Genomic DNA, 15,449 nt, shown 5'->3' on the forward strand with positions numbered 1-15,449 from the left:
ATTGAAGATTGCCATGCTGTGCTTAGTCACTCAGTCATGTCCAACTTTGCGACTTCATGAACTGTGGCCTGCCAGGCTCCTCTGTCCGTGGGGATTCTCCAGGCACAAATAGCAGAGTGGGTTCCATGCCCTCCTCCAGGGGATCTTCCCAACCCAGGAATCAAACCCAGGTCTCCTGCATTGCAGGCGGATTCTTTACCGACTGAGCCACAAGGGAAGCTCTTTGAAAAGGTAGTCTTCAACAGAAGATTACCAGAGTTAGCAGCTTTCTCTCTGAGTTTGCCTTTCTGAACCTTGGTGTTGTTTAACACATTTTTTCTTTCATTAAAGCCATTTTAAATAACTTACTTGCCACATAATAAAACATAAGTCAGACACTACCCTATTCTTATGAACATAAAATCTACCCAGCTTACTTTACTCTTTCAGATCACTGGGTTTCAGAGGCTCCATCATGAATACAGACACCAAGAATAAAAGCTCATAAATACTCAGGTGTCCCAGAAAACTGAGAAGAAGGACAGGTGTGATGTACCTTGAGGTTGTTTTTAAGCTGGTGGGGCAGTGAAGGATTTTAAGTCAACCTAACTAAACTAACTAAACCACAAGATTTGCAGCTTCTCAGTGAAAAGCTTCACTTTCTAGACCTCTCATTGTATCTCTTAAGTTCAGTGTTCTCAAAATCTGTGCTGTTCCCTTGCTGAAGAATTTAGGTGCCGAAATTTAGGTACTTCCACCTCAATTGAAATATTTCTTCTAAAACTGAAATATATTTTCTTCCCATTCTTTCCATTATAATTCTTTCTCTAGTTAAGAGATTTCGTACTCTTGCTCACATCTGTGGCATCACTTTACAATCTCTGCTCTTCATGTTATCCTTTATCCTCAGAATATTTCTTCTGTCCTGCTCTTACCCATATTTTATCCATCATTCAAAGCCTAAGTCATGTCCCATCTGCTCCCTGATATCTTCCCCAAATAATTGATCCCATGTGTACTTATCTTTAGTACTAGGCAATTAGCACTTAATTATTCCTGTTTCATGCATATTAGACTGTAAGCTTTGCAACAGCAAAGAATGCAGTCCTCACAGTGTATGATCTTCGGCTGAGGCACTCAACAAATATTTGACTGTTGTTGTGAAATGTGTGTGTTAAACATAGGCCTTGAATTTCATTAGCTTGTGACATATTTCATGTTGTGGCCTTATTTCAGCTCCAAACAGTATTCAAAGAAATTAAAGGATACTTACATAAGTGAGAAGATATCCCATGGTCTTGGCTTGAAAGACTTAATATGCTTAAGATAGCAATACTTCCTATACTGATCAACAGAGTGCAATCTCTATCAAAATGTGAGTTGGCATTTTTGCAGATAAGGACAAAATATAGGTAGAAGCAGAAAGTTTTGCTGGATATGATGATCCATCAAAAATTTGTAACAGACCACTGACTGTCTTAGAATCAAAAACAACTCAACCTGATTTTACTTTTTCCTATCTTAAGTCCCTGTGAAAACAGTTATTTGCTGTGACAGAGATACTTCACAATCCTTATTCTTTCTTGGGAAAAGGTTTCTTGGAACAAGGGTTTTTGGAGTTTTGAAAGTTAAAGTATTATCATCAGTGGGTTCTGTGTGTCTGTATTTAGGCGAGGATTTATGTAATGGCTATTTTAGAAACCATCCCGATATGGCAGAATTTCAAAGCATTACAGAAATCAGAAAAACAAACATACGGATCTAAATTTTCTAATTCCATGTGGCTTGTATCCGAAGAGGACGTTGCCAGTGTTACCCTGACGTCTGCCTTTACATTGCATACTCTTCTCTCCGGGAGATTTGTAGCTTATTTGAATTTTGTAGCAGTAGGCTTACAAGGTGGTGACACCAAATAATATAGAAATAATAAACGCCCAAATGGGTGCTTCTGCTCTGCAGTATAGTATGTTCCCTTCTGATAGTCTCATCTCTTATCGGTGACTAAGTATATTTTATTTTTATTTTCAGATAGCAGAACAAATTGGTATAACATATCAGCTCAACAAAATTTAGCTCAGTTTGTCTTTAGGCCAGGATATCAGTTGAATGGAAAAATGAGAGATTGTGGATCCCGCCTTGCCTCAGACTTAAAGTATCTCAGTATTGAAGTAATGGACATTGCCGGTACTATTTTGAGGACGCTGGTTAAAGAAACAAACAAAAAAAATCGAAATGCATGTTTGTAAGGTTGTAGTAAATGTCAGTTAAACTTCAGAGATTTTGTTTCATTTCCTTTCCTTTGTTTCATTTCATTATTCTGTTTTAAAAAATTGTATTTTCTACCTTACAATAAAGTTAACTATATCATATAAATACTATGAATCATAAAGAAATATATGTATTTCTTTAAGTTGTTTATTTTTGGCTGTGGTCGGTCTTTGTTGCTGCACGGGCTTTTCTCTAGTTGTGGCAAGTGGGGGCTACTCTCTGGTTGCAGTGCGTGGGTTTCTCACTGCAGTGGCTTCTCCTCTTCTTCTTCTTTTCTTCGCGGGCTTCAGTAATTGTGCCCTGTGGGCTCCAGAGTGCATGATCAATAGTTGTGACACACGGGGCTTAATTGCTCTGTGGTATGTGTGATCTTCCCAGATCAGGGATCGAACCTGTGTGTCCTGCATTGGCAGGCAGATTCTTTCCACTGAGCCTCCAGGGAAGTCTCATTATATTTTTGTAAGAGTAAAATATAAAAATTAAAATGTTTTTAGATTGAATTTTTATAATAAGAATGTACAAAACAAATTCATGAAGTGGAATTTATTTTAAAAAAAAATTCCGCTTGTTAAAAGATCTGTAAGAGAACAAAAAGACAAGTCAGAACAGGGTAAGAAAATACTTGAAAATCATATCTAATAAAAGGTTTATATCCAGAATATATAAAGAACTTTTAAAATTTGAGAATAAGATCCATAAATAATTTCTTACATTTTTATAGTCATTTGATTTTCAGCAGGGGTGCCAGGATAATCCTCTGGGTTGGGAAAGAATATCTTTTCAATAAGTGATGCTGAAACAAGTGGATATTCAGCATTCAAAAGAAGTGAAGTTGAACTCCTACCTCACATGATTTATAAAAATTAATTCAAAATTAGAGACCTAAATGCTAGAGCTAAAAATATAAAACTCTTTGCAGAAAACATAGTTATAAATCTTTGTATATTTGGACTGGGCAGTGTTTTTTTTGGTATGAAAACAAAAGCATAAGCAACTAAGGAAAATATAGATAAATTAGACTTCATCAAAGTTAAAAACTTGGATGTTTCAAAGCATACCATGAAGAAAGTGAAAAGATGACATAGGAAGGGGAGAAAATATTTATAAACCATGTTTTTGCTAAGGGATTTACATTCTGAGCATATGCTTAACTCTTATTTATGACTGAACAATAAAAAGACAACTCAATTTTGGGCAAATGTTTTGAATAGACATTTCTCCAAGAAGGTATATAAATTAACTAAAATGCACATGAAAAAGATATTTAAAAAACGCACATCAAAACTACAATGAGATACCTCTTCACACCCACTAGGATGGATAAAATAAAAATGATAGACCATAACAAGTGGTGTTGAGGATGTGGAAAATTTGGGGCCCTCATACACTGGTGTAGCCACAGTTTATCAGTTCCTCAAAAGGTTAAATATAGACCTAACTGTTCCACTCCTAGTCGTATGAACGCTAGAAAATTGGAAGCCCAAGTCCACATAAATACCTATGTACTAATGTTCATAGAAGCATTATTCATAGTAGCCTGTTAAAACAACCCAAATATTCATCAGCTGGTATAAGTGTGGTATATCCATACAGTGCAATATTATTCAGCCATTAAAAGGAATGAACTGTTGATACATGGTACAACATGGATAAACATTGAAAACATAATTGAAAAAAGCACTCACAAAAGGCCACATTGTATGGTTCCATTTATATGAATTATCCAGAATAGACAAATATGCAGAAACTGGACAGATTCCTGTATCAAAAGCTGATGGGTAGGGAAAAAGAAGAGTGACTGCTAAGGGTATGGACTTTCTTTTTTGGGTAATGAAAATGTTCTGAAATTAGATAGCGATCCTAGTATCATTCTGTAGAATATACCAAATACCATAGAACTGTATACTTCAAAAGGATCAATCTTCTGGTGTGTGAATTATATTTCAGCAAAAATATTAACCCAGTTTTTTAAATTGGCAAAAGCTTTACATAGGTATTTTACCAAGGAAAATAAATGGATGGCAGATAAGTTCATGAACCACAACAACAGCAACTTGTTCAGCCCATATTTGGCCAACACCCATATTTGGCCTGGAGAAGGCAGTGGCACCCCACTCCAGTACTCTTGCCTGGAAAATCCCATGGACGGAGGAGCCTGGTAGGCTGCAGTCCATGGGGTCTTGAAGAGTTAGACACGACTGAGCGCCTTCACTTTCACTTTTCACTTTTATGCATTGGAGAAGGAAATGGCAACCCACTCCAGTATTCTTGCCTGGAGAATCCCAGGGACAGAGGAGCCTGGTGGACTGTCAACTATGGGGTCACATAGAGTCGGACACGACTGAAGCAACTTAGCAGCAGCAGCTGCATATTTGACCAGAATAGCTGAAATCAAAATGAGTGACAACACCAAATTCTACTGTGGATACAGAAGAACTGAAAGTGTCACATTTTGCTGGTGGGAATGTGAATGGATCATCTCCTTTGTCAAAGTGTTTTGCATTTTCTCATAATCTTAAACATAAAATTATTATCTCCATGTAAACATTCATGTACTAGGATCAGCAACTCCATTCCTAGATATATATTTTAAAAAACTTCTGTTCAGTCGTCTCCTACTCTTTGCAACCCCATGGACTGCAGCACGCCAGGCCTCCCTATCCATCACCAACTGCTGGAGTTTACTCAGGCTCCTGTCCATTGAGTCACTGATGGCATCCAGTCATCTCATTCTCTGTCGTCCCCTTCCCCTCTCACCTTCAGTCTTTCCCAGCATCAGGGTCTTTTCAAACGAGTCTGCTCTTTGCATCAGGTGGCCAAAGGATTGGAGTTTCAGCTTCAACATCAGTCCTTGCAATGAATGTTCAGGACTGATTTCCTTTAGTATTGACTTGTTTGATCGCCTTGCAGTCCAAGGGACTCTCAAGAGCCTTCTCCAACACCACAGTTCAAAAGCATCAGTTCTTCAGTGCTTAGCTTTCTTTATAGTCCAGCTATCACATCCATCCGTGACTACTGGAAAAACCAGAGCCTTGACTAGATGGACCTTTGTTGGTAGAGTAATGTCTCTGCTTTTTAATATGCTGTCTAGATTGGACATAACTTTTCTTCCAAGGACCAAGCGTCTTTTTATTTCATGGCTGCAGCCACTATCTGCAGTGATTTTGGAGCCCCCTAAAATAAAGTCTGCCACTGTTTCCACTGTTTCTCCATCTATTTGCCATGAAGTGATGAGACCGGATGCCATGGTCTTTGTTTTCTGAACGTTGAGCTTTAAGCCAACTTTTTCACTCTCCTCTTTTACTTTTGTCAAGAGGCTCTTTAGTTCTTCTTCACTTTCTGCCATAAGGGTGGTGTCAATCCGCATATCTGAGGTTATTGATATTTCTCCCAGCAATCTTGATTCCAGCTTGTGCTTCATCCAGCCCAGTGTTTCTCATGATGTACTGTGCATGTAAGTTAAATAAGTAAGGTGACAATATACAGCCTCGATGTACTCCTTTTCCTATTTGGAACCAGTCTGTTGTTCCATGTCCAGGTCTAACTATTGCTTCCTGATCTGCACATAGGTTTCTCAAGAGGCAGGTCAGGTGATCTGGTATTCCCATCTCTTTCAGAATTTTCCACAGTTTATTGTGATGCACACAGTCAAAGGCTTTGGCGTAGTCAATAAAGCAGAAATAGATGTTTTTCTGAAACTCTTTTCCTTCTTCGATGATCTAGCAGATGTTGTCAGTTTGATCTCTGTTTGCTCTGCCTTTTTTAAAACCAGCTTGAACATCTGGAAGTTCACAGTTCACGTATTGTTGAAGCCTGGCTTGGAGAATTTTGAGCATTACTTTACTAGCATATGAGATGAGTGCAATTGTGCGGTAGTTTGAGCATTCTTTGGCATTGCCTTTCTTTGGGATTGAAATGAAAACTGACCTTTTCCATTCCTGTGGCCACTGCTGAGTTTTCCAAATTTGCTGGCATATTGAGTGCAGCACTTTCACACCATCATCTTTCAGGATTTGAAATAGCTGGAATTCCATCACCTCCACTAGCTTTGTTCTTAGTGCTGCCTCCTAAGGCCCACTTGACTTCACATTCCGGGATGTCTGGCTCTAGGTGATTATCTGGGTCGTGAAGATCTTCTTTGTACAGTTCTTGTGTGTATTCTTGCCACCTCTTCTTAATATCTTCTGCTTCTGTTAGGTCCATACCATTTCTGTTCTTTAATGTGCCCATCTTTGCATGAAATGTTCCCTTGGTATCTCTTATTTTGTTGAAGAGATCTCTAGTCTTTCCCATTCTGTTGTTTTCCTCTATTTCTTTGTGCACTGATCGCTGAGGAAGGCTTTCTTATCTCTCCTTGCTATTCTTTGGAACTCTGCATTCAAATGGGTATATCTTTCCTTTTCTCCTTTGAATGTAATAAAGCTTACATTCATACAAAAACTTGTGCAGAAATGTTTATGGCAGCTTTATTTGTAATAACCAAAGCTGGAAACAAATGTCCTTTTGCCAATGACTGGATAAACAAACTGTAGTACTTCCATACAATGAGATTATATTCGGGAATAAAAAGGAAGGAATTGATACCTGTAGGAAAATGTAGAGTGATTGAATCTCAGATGCTTAATGGTAAGTGAAAGAGGTAAGATTCAGTGTAGTACATACTTCATTTATAGAACATTCTGGAAAATGCAGAGCCATGGAATGGGAGAAAAGGTAAGTACCTAAGAGGAATTTTGCTTATTGGTGAGATGAGAGTAATTTCTCTTTATGCAGATCAGATTTTATTTCAGTTTGTTTTTCCTGGTTGTTAGTGAGCCATAGTTCTTATTTTTTTTATTTTTTTATATTAATGTGGTCATAAAATAAAGGGTTGATTCATGATTTTTAATTTTATGGTGGGTAGTGGTACATTTTGGGAGGCAGGCAATGTTTTTGCCTGTTGATTTTGGTCAGTTTCATCCTGTGTCTCTCATGGTATTCTCTGTGGATATACATCCTTATGTCTCATGTTTCTTCTGCCCTCTGGAGGCTTTATAGGTTGCCATGGCTGGAATATTCTTCCCCTCTGACTCCCTAGCTTGTTTAAGGAAACATTCCATGCTTCCTTTAGACTAATTTAGACCTTTTCATTTTTTTTTTCTCTTACTATCTTATATTTCTTTGTAACACCACAAAATTCAGTTTTATACCAATTTGTATAACCATTTAACATCTATCCAATTCTGTATCCTCCAAGCCTCCATCCTCAAAGACTATAGTCTCTGTTCATAGTCAAGTCATGTTTGGTATTACCAGAGTCCTTCCCCCACCCCCACCCCCCCTTCCATAGAGTCTTGATTCTTTTAGAATCATGTCTGCCTTTGATAATTTTCTTAAAAGATTAGTGGAGCCAGTGCAAATCCTGTCAGAGAAGGAATCTCCTCTTGGTGATGCTTTTCTTTTCTATTTTCTCTTTATAGGGAAGCTCAACAGCCAAGACTCCTACAATAATTTTGCCAACAACAACCCTGGCAACCCTCGACTCTCTCCTCTTCCCAGCCTGATGGTGTTGATGCCTCTCGCCCAAATCAAGCAGCCAATGACACTTGGTACCATCACCAAACGAACAGGGTAAGGCCTCAGGCTTGAGACTTTTTAAATAGCTATTTTAGAGGATTAAATACATAAAAATAAAGCATACTTTTTCCTTGGGTGGTTTTGATTATGTTCTTCATTCCCAGCCCACATGAGGCTTAATGTCAGCTGATTAAGTACAAAGTATAGAATGTGCGCAGACACGTTCATGCACAAGCATGTGCACACACATGCATAGAGAAAAACAAAGCAGTGACAAGTTGTGAGAACTCGTATTGGCTAATGAAAACCAGATCCATCTACTCAGTCTTGTAGTTCCTGCCTTGTGGCTTTGTCCGAAAGTAGTACAGTTTCATTTTCTTGATTTTGTGGACATGATTTGGATTTATAATGGCCCCCAAATTTTGACTAAGGAGAGAGAACTTAAATTGACAACCATGCTTCTGGTACTTTGAAAAAGCATCTATATTGAGGTACCACTTACATATAATAATCTGTCATTATTGTTGTGCTAGGTGGTAAAGTGCTGACATGAGATACTTTTGTAAGAAGAAATACTCATTCTCAGGGACCAGGCCTTTGAGCTCCAGATTTCACTGTGACACCGAAATTGACCCTCTGACTAGTGGAGTGGTGTTTTCCTATAAAGTGATCCTATTTTGAATGTAGAAATTGAGTTTGTGGTGTATTAAGGGGGGAAAAAAAAGAAGCTGGGAAACAGAAAACCTAGCTCCAAAATCTGACATCTTGTGATACAAATCATTTGGCTATATTTTTAAAACTTGATTTCCGCTTTTTAACCCTTCAGTAGTAGCTTAAGTAGAATTTTTACTTCCCTTTCCTCTTTTAGTTTCTTAATTTAAAATAAATAAGAGTGACTACGAATAGTAAAGGTGTTACGAACTTAAATTTACAGATAGCTGGCTTTTTTCTTTGGATAATGATACATTTCTGGGATATAGAATCAAATAAAAATGGGACTAAATCTTGAATCATAATCTTAGTATTTTTTCATTCACAGACGTCAGTATATAATTGTACCTTTTTTGGTCTATCTTTCCTGAATATAAGTGAAAGAACACTCAAAATTGTTCCTCATGATTTTAATTTTATTTCTAAGATAGTGACTAAAGTCTGTGCCTGAAATTGTGTGATGTTAGAATTTAATTCAAACTATTTGTGGGGAGGATTAGAAAATGAGTTTCTGGGGGCTTCCCTGGTGGCTCAGATGGTAAAGAATCCACCTGCAGTACAGGAGACCCAAGTTTGATCCCTGGGTTAGGAAGATCCCCTGGAGAAGGGAATGGCTACCCACTCCAGTATTCTTGCCTGGAGAATTCCATGGACAGAGAAGCCTGGTGGGCTATAGGGGGTCTCATAGAGTTGGTCCGTTGGGACTCATAGAGTTGGTTATGACTGAGTGACTAATACACACTTAGAAAGTGAGTTTACTTTTGCATATATTTGAAACTTCCCTTGATAAAAAGATAAACTCCATCACACGTTTTTTACTCTCTCTCTTGCTATTCTTTCTGTGTGTCCTTAGATGGGTAGAAACTATTTATCATCTAGTCTCTTCCTAAGCTACCATACTGTATGAACTTAGATAACTTTTATGTTTCCTTTTCTTTTTAAAAACTTGATTACAGTTCCTAGATTTCTTAGAGCATGTGTATTATGTTCCTTGTATCCTAGATAATTTAATAATTATTAATGAATTAAGTGATAGGAATTTTAATTGTGTTCTTTGAAATTAATATAAGTTTAAGGTACATGTATCATATTTTTTGCTGGGCTTTTATCTCAGTTCTTAAACCCTTTTATTTTTGCCAAATTTTAAAATTCTTTTTAGCACGTCCTTTCTTATAGTGTTTAGAGAGAAAAATTAATATTTGTCCCATAATGAGTACTTGGCTTTTAATTTCCAAAATTTTGATAGAGATTCATTTAGACTTACTGGGGAAAAAAGTGTTATTAGACCCGTAAAAGGAATTCCTGGGGAGGGATGTGGGAGGGAGAGTCAGGTTGGAGGGACACATACGCAACTGAGGGTGATTCATGTTGATGTATGGCAAAAACCACCACAATATTGTAAAGAAATTATCCTCCAATTAAAATAAATCAATTATTTTAATAAAAAAGGGAATTGCTGCATGCCCAGATTTTCCAAATGTTAACAGTTTAATGAATTTGCCTTATTTATCTTTTCTCACTCCATACAGACGCACTCACATACATACACATCCACCAAAAACTCATTTTATTAGTTTTTTTCTTCCATATGTCTGTTGTCTATAATGAATTCTTTACTTGTGGCAGAGCTTTAGTGCTCCGTAAATTACCCCATCCACTCTTTTTTTCCCCTTCCCTCCTACTATTCTTTTTTCCTCTTCCTATTAACACAGATTACCGTGACAAAAAACACTTTGATGATAGTATTCATAACTTATGCAGGTCACTGCTAGATTATAAGACCTAATACTCTTAAACCATTTTCTGAAGGGTTTGTTGACTGTATTCAGAAATTGCTATTGTGACATTACTTATAATTCTTTGTTGTTGTTCAGTCTTTAAGTCATGTCCGACTCTTTGCCATCCCATGGACTGCAGCATGCCAGGCTTCCCTGACCTTGTCTGTATAATTCTTATAGTACTGTTTGGTCATAGAATTTTCAGAGTGTAGTTTGTGGTTTTACTATCTCAACTCTTAGCATTTTCATTGACATACATGTATTTTGACTAACCAAAAGTAGTACTTGTTTTGGGAGAGTAAGGTATTCCTTGAATTTCCATTTTTGACATATGGTGAGATTTGAAGCACATCCCAAAGCACATCTAATGGTTTGAATCATTAGATTTCTTCCATTAGATTTTATTATTTACATTAATTTCATTTTTATTTAAATTTTTCTTTTTTTTTTTTTTTTTTTTACTGTGACCAGTTCTTAAGCTGGAGAAGGCAGAGGCACCCCACTCCAGTACTCTTGCCTGGAGAATCCCAGGGACGGGGGAGCCTGGTGGGCTGCCGTCTATGGGGTCGCACAGAGTCGGACACGACTGAAGCGACTTAGCAGCAACAGCAGCGGCAGTTCTTAAGCTGCAGTTAGCTCACTTGCATTATTTCCATCAAGTTTTATTGTGTTTCCTGAGGATTTTAATTACCACATTAAGGTCACCAGAGTGATGAGCAAATAGTCTTTTAATTTTCCAGGTCATTGTGGAAATCCTAATTTACTCTAACTTTGCTTCAATGAAAGGTGTTTTCTAGCATTTAAAAAATAAAGCTTACAGATATATTTGACAATTATGTAGAAAGAGAACACAGAGCTGACTCATTTATAGGCATAAAGTTCCAATACACCTAATATTATATCTAGTTACAAATACATATTCCGTGTCCTAGATATTTGCCATAATGGCATAAAATAAATATTAAAAAATACATTCTAGCATAGAGATTTCCAAGGATTGCTTAGGATCCTGTATTTAAATAACCGAATTTAGATGGAAACCTCAACCCAAACCTACAGGGGATAGACGTGTGCTTACCACGCTTCACATCTGCCCCCTTATTTATAGAAAGATACATCCCTGAAAGCCTGTGCAGTGTCAGGGACCATCTGTCTTACTCACAGACATTCGCAAGGCCAGTAGAACTGCAAATGGCAGAAGACAGATGTATTTACACCTTCATGTTCTGTACCTTGAAGCAGCACTGGGAGGAAATAAGGCCTATTTTGGCAACAGCTGTTGCTCAGCCCAACTGTGGTATACGCTGATGAAGGTGAAAGATGTGCTAGGAATCGTTTGGTTTAATAGCCGCTCATTCAAACAAAACCCATTTCTTCCAGTCTAAGACTAGAGGATTGGAAAGGCCTCCATCCTGTTTTTATCATGTGTAAATCAGCATAGTTCTCATCTTTTAAAAGTGAAAGTGGGTGCCAAGGGATCGCTCCTTGTTTTGGAGCGTGAATTTTTTGTAGTAGGGACGAAGCAATAGCTCATAGATGTTTGACTGAATTAATGGATCAAATACGTGATGAAGGGTTTTTTTAAAATGCTTCCTATGTAAAAACTTACTAAGTAGACAATTTTTCATCAATATGCTTAATTTTACATACATTAAATCTAAAATTATTGACATGTACATCATTTTGTGGGCACAAGCGGGGAATAGGACATTTCAAAAAGTGGTCAGAGAGATTTCCCTGGTAGTCCAGTGGCTAAGACTCCACATTCCCAGTGCAGGGGCCCGGGTTGGATCCCTAGTCAGGGAACTAGATCCCACATGCTGCAACCAAGAGTTCACAAGCCACAACTAAAGATCCTGCATTCTGCAACCAAGATCGAAGATCTCAGATGCCTCAACTAAGACCCTGCACAGCCAAATAAATAAACAAATAAATTTTTTTTAAGTGGTCTTAGTAATTTCATGGGAATAAAAAATATAGAAATTGGGAATGAAGTTACTTCCTTGCCCTTCACTAGCTGACATGTTTAGTGAAGTAACCTGATACGATTTGTTGTCTTTCACTGGTTTTCTTAAATCAAGCAGCTTCCTGCTACTTCCTCTCTCCACCATGTTTGTATGTATTCATTTTTTTGTGAACAGTTTGAGCTAGGTTAGGAACCTTGGGCCTGACTCTGGAGAAGTAGGCTAGGGAATATAGAGAAACAATACCATCTTAGAAGTCTGAAGCTCCATCTTCTTATCTTGGTTCTGCCATTTCCAGTGTGCCTACGTGAATTTCGTCATTGACATTGGCATATAGTCCTTGAGGGAGGTTTGTTCCTCTTTCTAATTCACTTTGGTCTGCCTTGGCTTATTTAGACACTTTGACCTAAGCCTCAAATCTTATAGGTGAAGTTTGAAGAATTAAATGGGAAAGATTTGGAAAAAGACACCCCTCCACCCCCTGCCCAGTTACAGTGGGGTTTGTTTTTCAGTCACTAAGTTGTGTCCTACACAAAAAGAGTGATGGTCAACTCTGTGACCCAATGGACTGCAACACGCCAGGCTCCCCTGTCCTTCACTATCTCCCAGAGTTTGCTCAAACTTGTATCCACTGACTTGGTGATGCTGTCTAACCATCTGATTCTCTGGCGCCCTCTTCTCCTGTTGCGTTCAGTTTTTCCCAGCATCAGGATCTGTTCCAATGAGTTGGCTCTTTGCATCAGGTGGCCAAAGTAATGGAACTTCAGCATCAGTATCAGTCCTTCCAATGAACATTCAGGGTTGATTTCCTTTAGAATTGACTGGTTTGATCTCCTTGTAGTCCAAATGGTAATTCTCCACTTCCTAGTCCTGTCTTATCCATGTATTATTTCTTGATAACTAAGCTATAAATGTTTCATTCCAGATATAAAATAACTAGTAATGTATATTTTCATTAGGATGGATATTTCTACATGTGCAACATACATGCACAGTTTGAGTTTCCAGTTTTTGTACTAAGTCAGTAGAGTACTTAAGCCATTCCATACTTTGTTCCCTGTTACCATAAATCTGTGAATTTTGGGGAGTGGGAATAGGGAGGAGATTAAGTCTCCTGTATAATGTATTACAAGTCAGCAAGGATTATTTTCTATGGAAATTTGGAAATCTGTGTGTGCTATTCTAGTCTCTCTTCTGCCACATCTGGCAGAAATTGAACTAGAGATTTTTTTTCTGATGAAAATCTTGAGCTTGTAGTTTAAATTTGCATGTTGAATATATCTCAGATTAGAAAATTCACCTGGATATTTCAGCTTGAATTTGCCTTCAGAACAATAATTTGAGAGCCAGTAGTGCCATAGGTCTCTTTAGTAGTTAAATTAATGAAAAATTTAGAGTAATACTTGAAAATGATATGAGGACTAACTTGCTTGTATGCACATGGGGAATGTGAGTCCATCAAAGTTACTGTTTAACACGAGGGGGTTTAGGGTGTAGCACAGTCATTGGGGTTCCTGGAATGTGGTGTTAGACTATATGGCTTTTCTTTACTATTTTACAGATAGTATTGTACAGCCCTTTCTCTGTTCAGTATGTTTAATATTTATATGGGCTCATTCTTATGTCTGTTAAGTGACAGTGCTTGAATTCTCATAGGACATGATTAGTTGGAAAGTGGAACTTTCAGAATTTTTTGTTTGTTTTTAATTGGAGAATAATTGCTTTACATTCTTGTGTTAGTTTCTTTTGTACAACAATGTCAATCAGCTATAAGTATACATATATATATATATATATATATATATATATATATATGGGGAGATATATCTATCTATCTCCCCTCTCCTTGAATCTCCCTTCCACTCCCCCCATCCCACCCGTCTAGGTCATCACAGAGCACAGAGCACCAAGCTGAGCTCCCTGTGTTGTATAGCAAGTCCCCACTAGCTGTCTCTTTTACACATGGTAGTGTATATGTCACTGCTTCTCTCTCAATTCATCCCACCTGCTCCTTTCTTTGCTGTTTTTTAGATGCCAACTATTCTTTAACTCTGAAGATGGTGAAATCTAATTATTACTGCCTTTTAGCCGCAGAGTCAGGTTATAAAGGGTTTTACCATGTTCAAATAAAATCTGATTTTATTTTCCTCTTAACATTTGAACAGTCTTTTTATTAGTCTTATTTTCAGCTAGGAAGACCAAAGCTTATGTGGTACTGTGTGGCCTTTAAAAAAAATGAATCAGAGTTTAAAGAGTTGCATAGTATTAATGATTTGATATGGGACCTCCCAGGTAGCACTAGTGGTAAAGAAACCCACCTGCCAGTTCAGGGGACATAAAAGACACGGGTTCGATCCCTGGGTTGGGAAGATCCCCTGGAGAAGGGCACAGCAACCCACTCCAGTATTCTTGCCTGGAGACTCCCATGGACAGAGGAGTCTGGCGGGCTACAGTCCATAGGGTCAAAAAGAATTGGACACAATTGATGCGACTTAGCACGCAGGCACACAATGATTTGATATATAGCACAATTCTTTCTTGTCTTCTGAGAATCTCCAGAAGAAACACTTTGAGAACCAGTGGCAATGTCACTTAATGCTGGACTAGTATTTCTGATTTGTAGTCTCTTGGCCAACCCTGATGTTTTCCAATCAGAATTCAGCTTCAGAAGGACATAATCATGACTAAGTGGATAGTTTTATATGGATTGCTCAACCTGCTGAAACTTACTAGTGTTTGGAAATATACACATTCTTAACACCTGAATATGATAATTGGAGTTGCATTTGTTAATGCAGACCATTTTAATTCAGCATGCACTCTGACTCACGTGCTGTTTTCCTCCTTCAAACCACCCCTTGTAAAACTACAGCTGCGGGATTCTGAGGGGAAAGCCATAGGTGAAGACAGCTGGATCATGGACTTGGCCTTTGTGACTTTTTATTTTCATTCTTTAACTACTGAGAAAAGATGAGGCGGGCACATTTCAAAAGAACAGCTGACACTCCCCATACCAAGTCAGTGATCACATCAGTCACTCTAATTCTTTGGTGTTTATGGGTCTTCTTTTCCATGTACGTGGCGGAGATCCCGTTTGTAGGAGCGGCTAAGAAGTGGGTGAGTATAGGCTGGGACCATGCCAGAAAGGAGGTCTCACCTGTTTCCCCCTTCCCCTGTCTTCTTCTCCTTGAGC

The 15,449-nt window shown here is 38.0% G+C and overlaps 1 protein-coding gene across 13 annotated transcripts in view; it reads left to right on the top strand.

Moving 5' to 3' along the window:
- The window catches only part of BCAS3 (BCAS3 microtubule associated cell migration factor), a 589,835-nt gene that overhangs the window by 235,201 nt on the left and 339,185 nt on the right, over positions 1-15,449 (top strand). For all 13 annotated transcript variants that reach the window (XM_044939593.2, XM_044939594.2, XM_044939599.2 and 10 more), the window contains one exon: positions 7,707-7,857. In XM_044939593.2, coding sequence (XP_044795528.2) covers positions 7,707-7,857 — 151 coding nt within the window. The remainder of the gene's footprint in view (positions 1-7,706; positions 7,858-15,449) is intronic.

Source organism: Bubalus bubalis, chromosome 3 (genome assembly GCF_019923935.1).
Source record: "Bubalus bubalis isolate 160015118507 breed Murrah chromosome 3, NDDB_SH_1, whole genome shotgun sequence".
Lineage (NCBI taxonomy): Eukaryota > Metazoa > Chordata > Mammalia > Artiodactyla > Bovidae > Bubalus > Bubalus bubalis.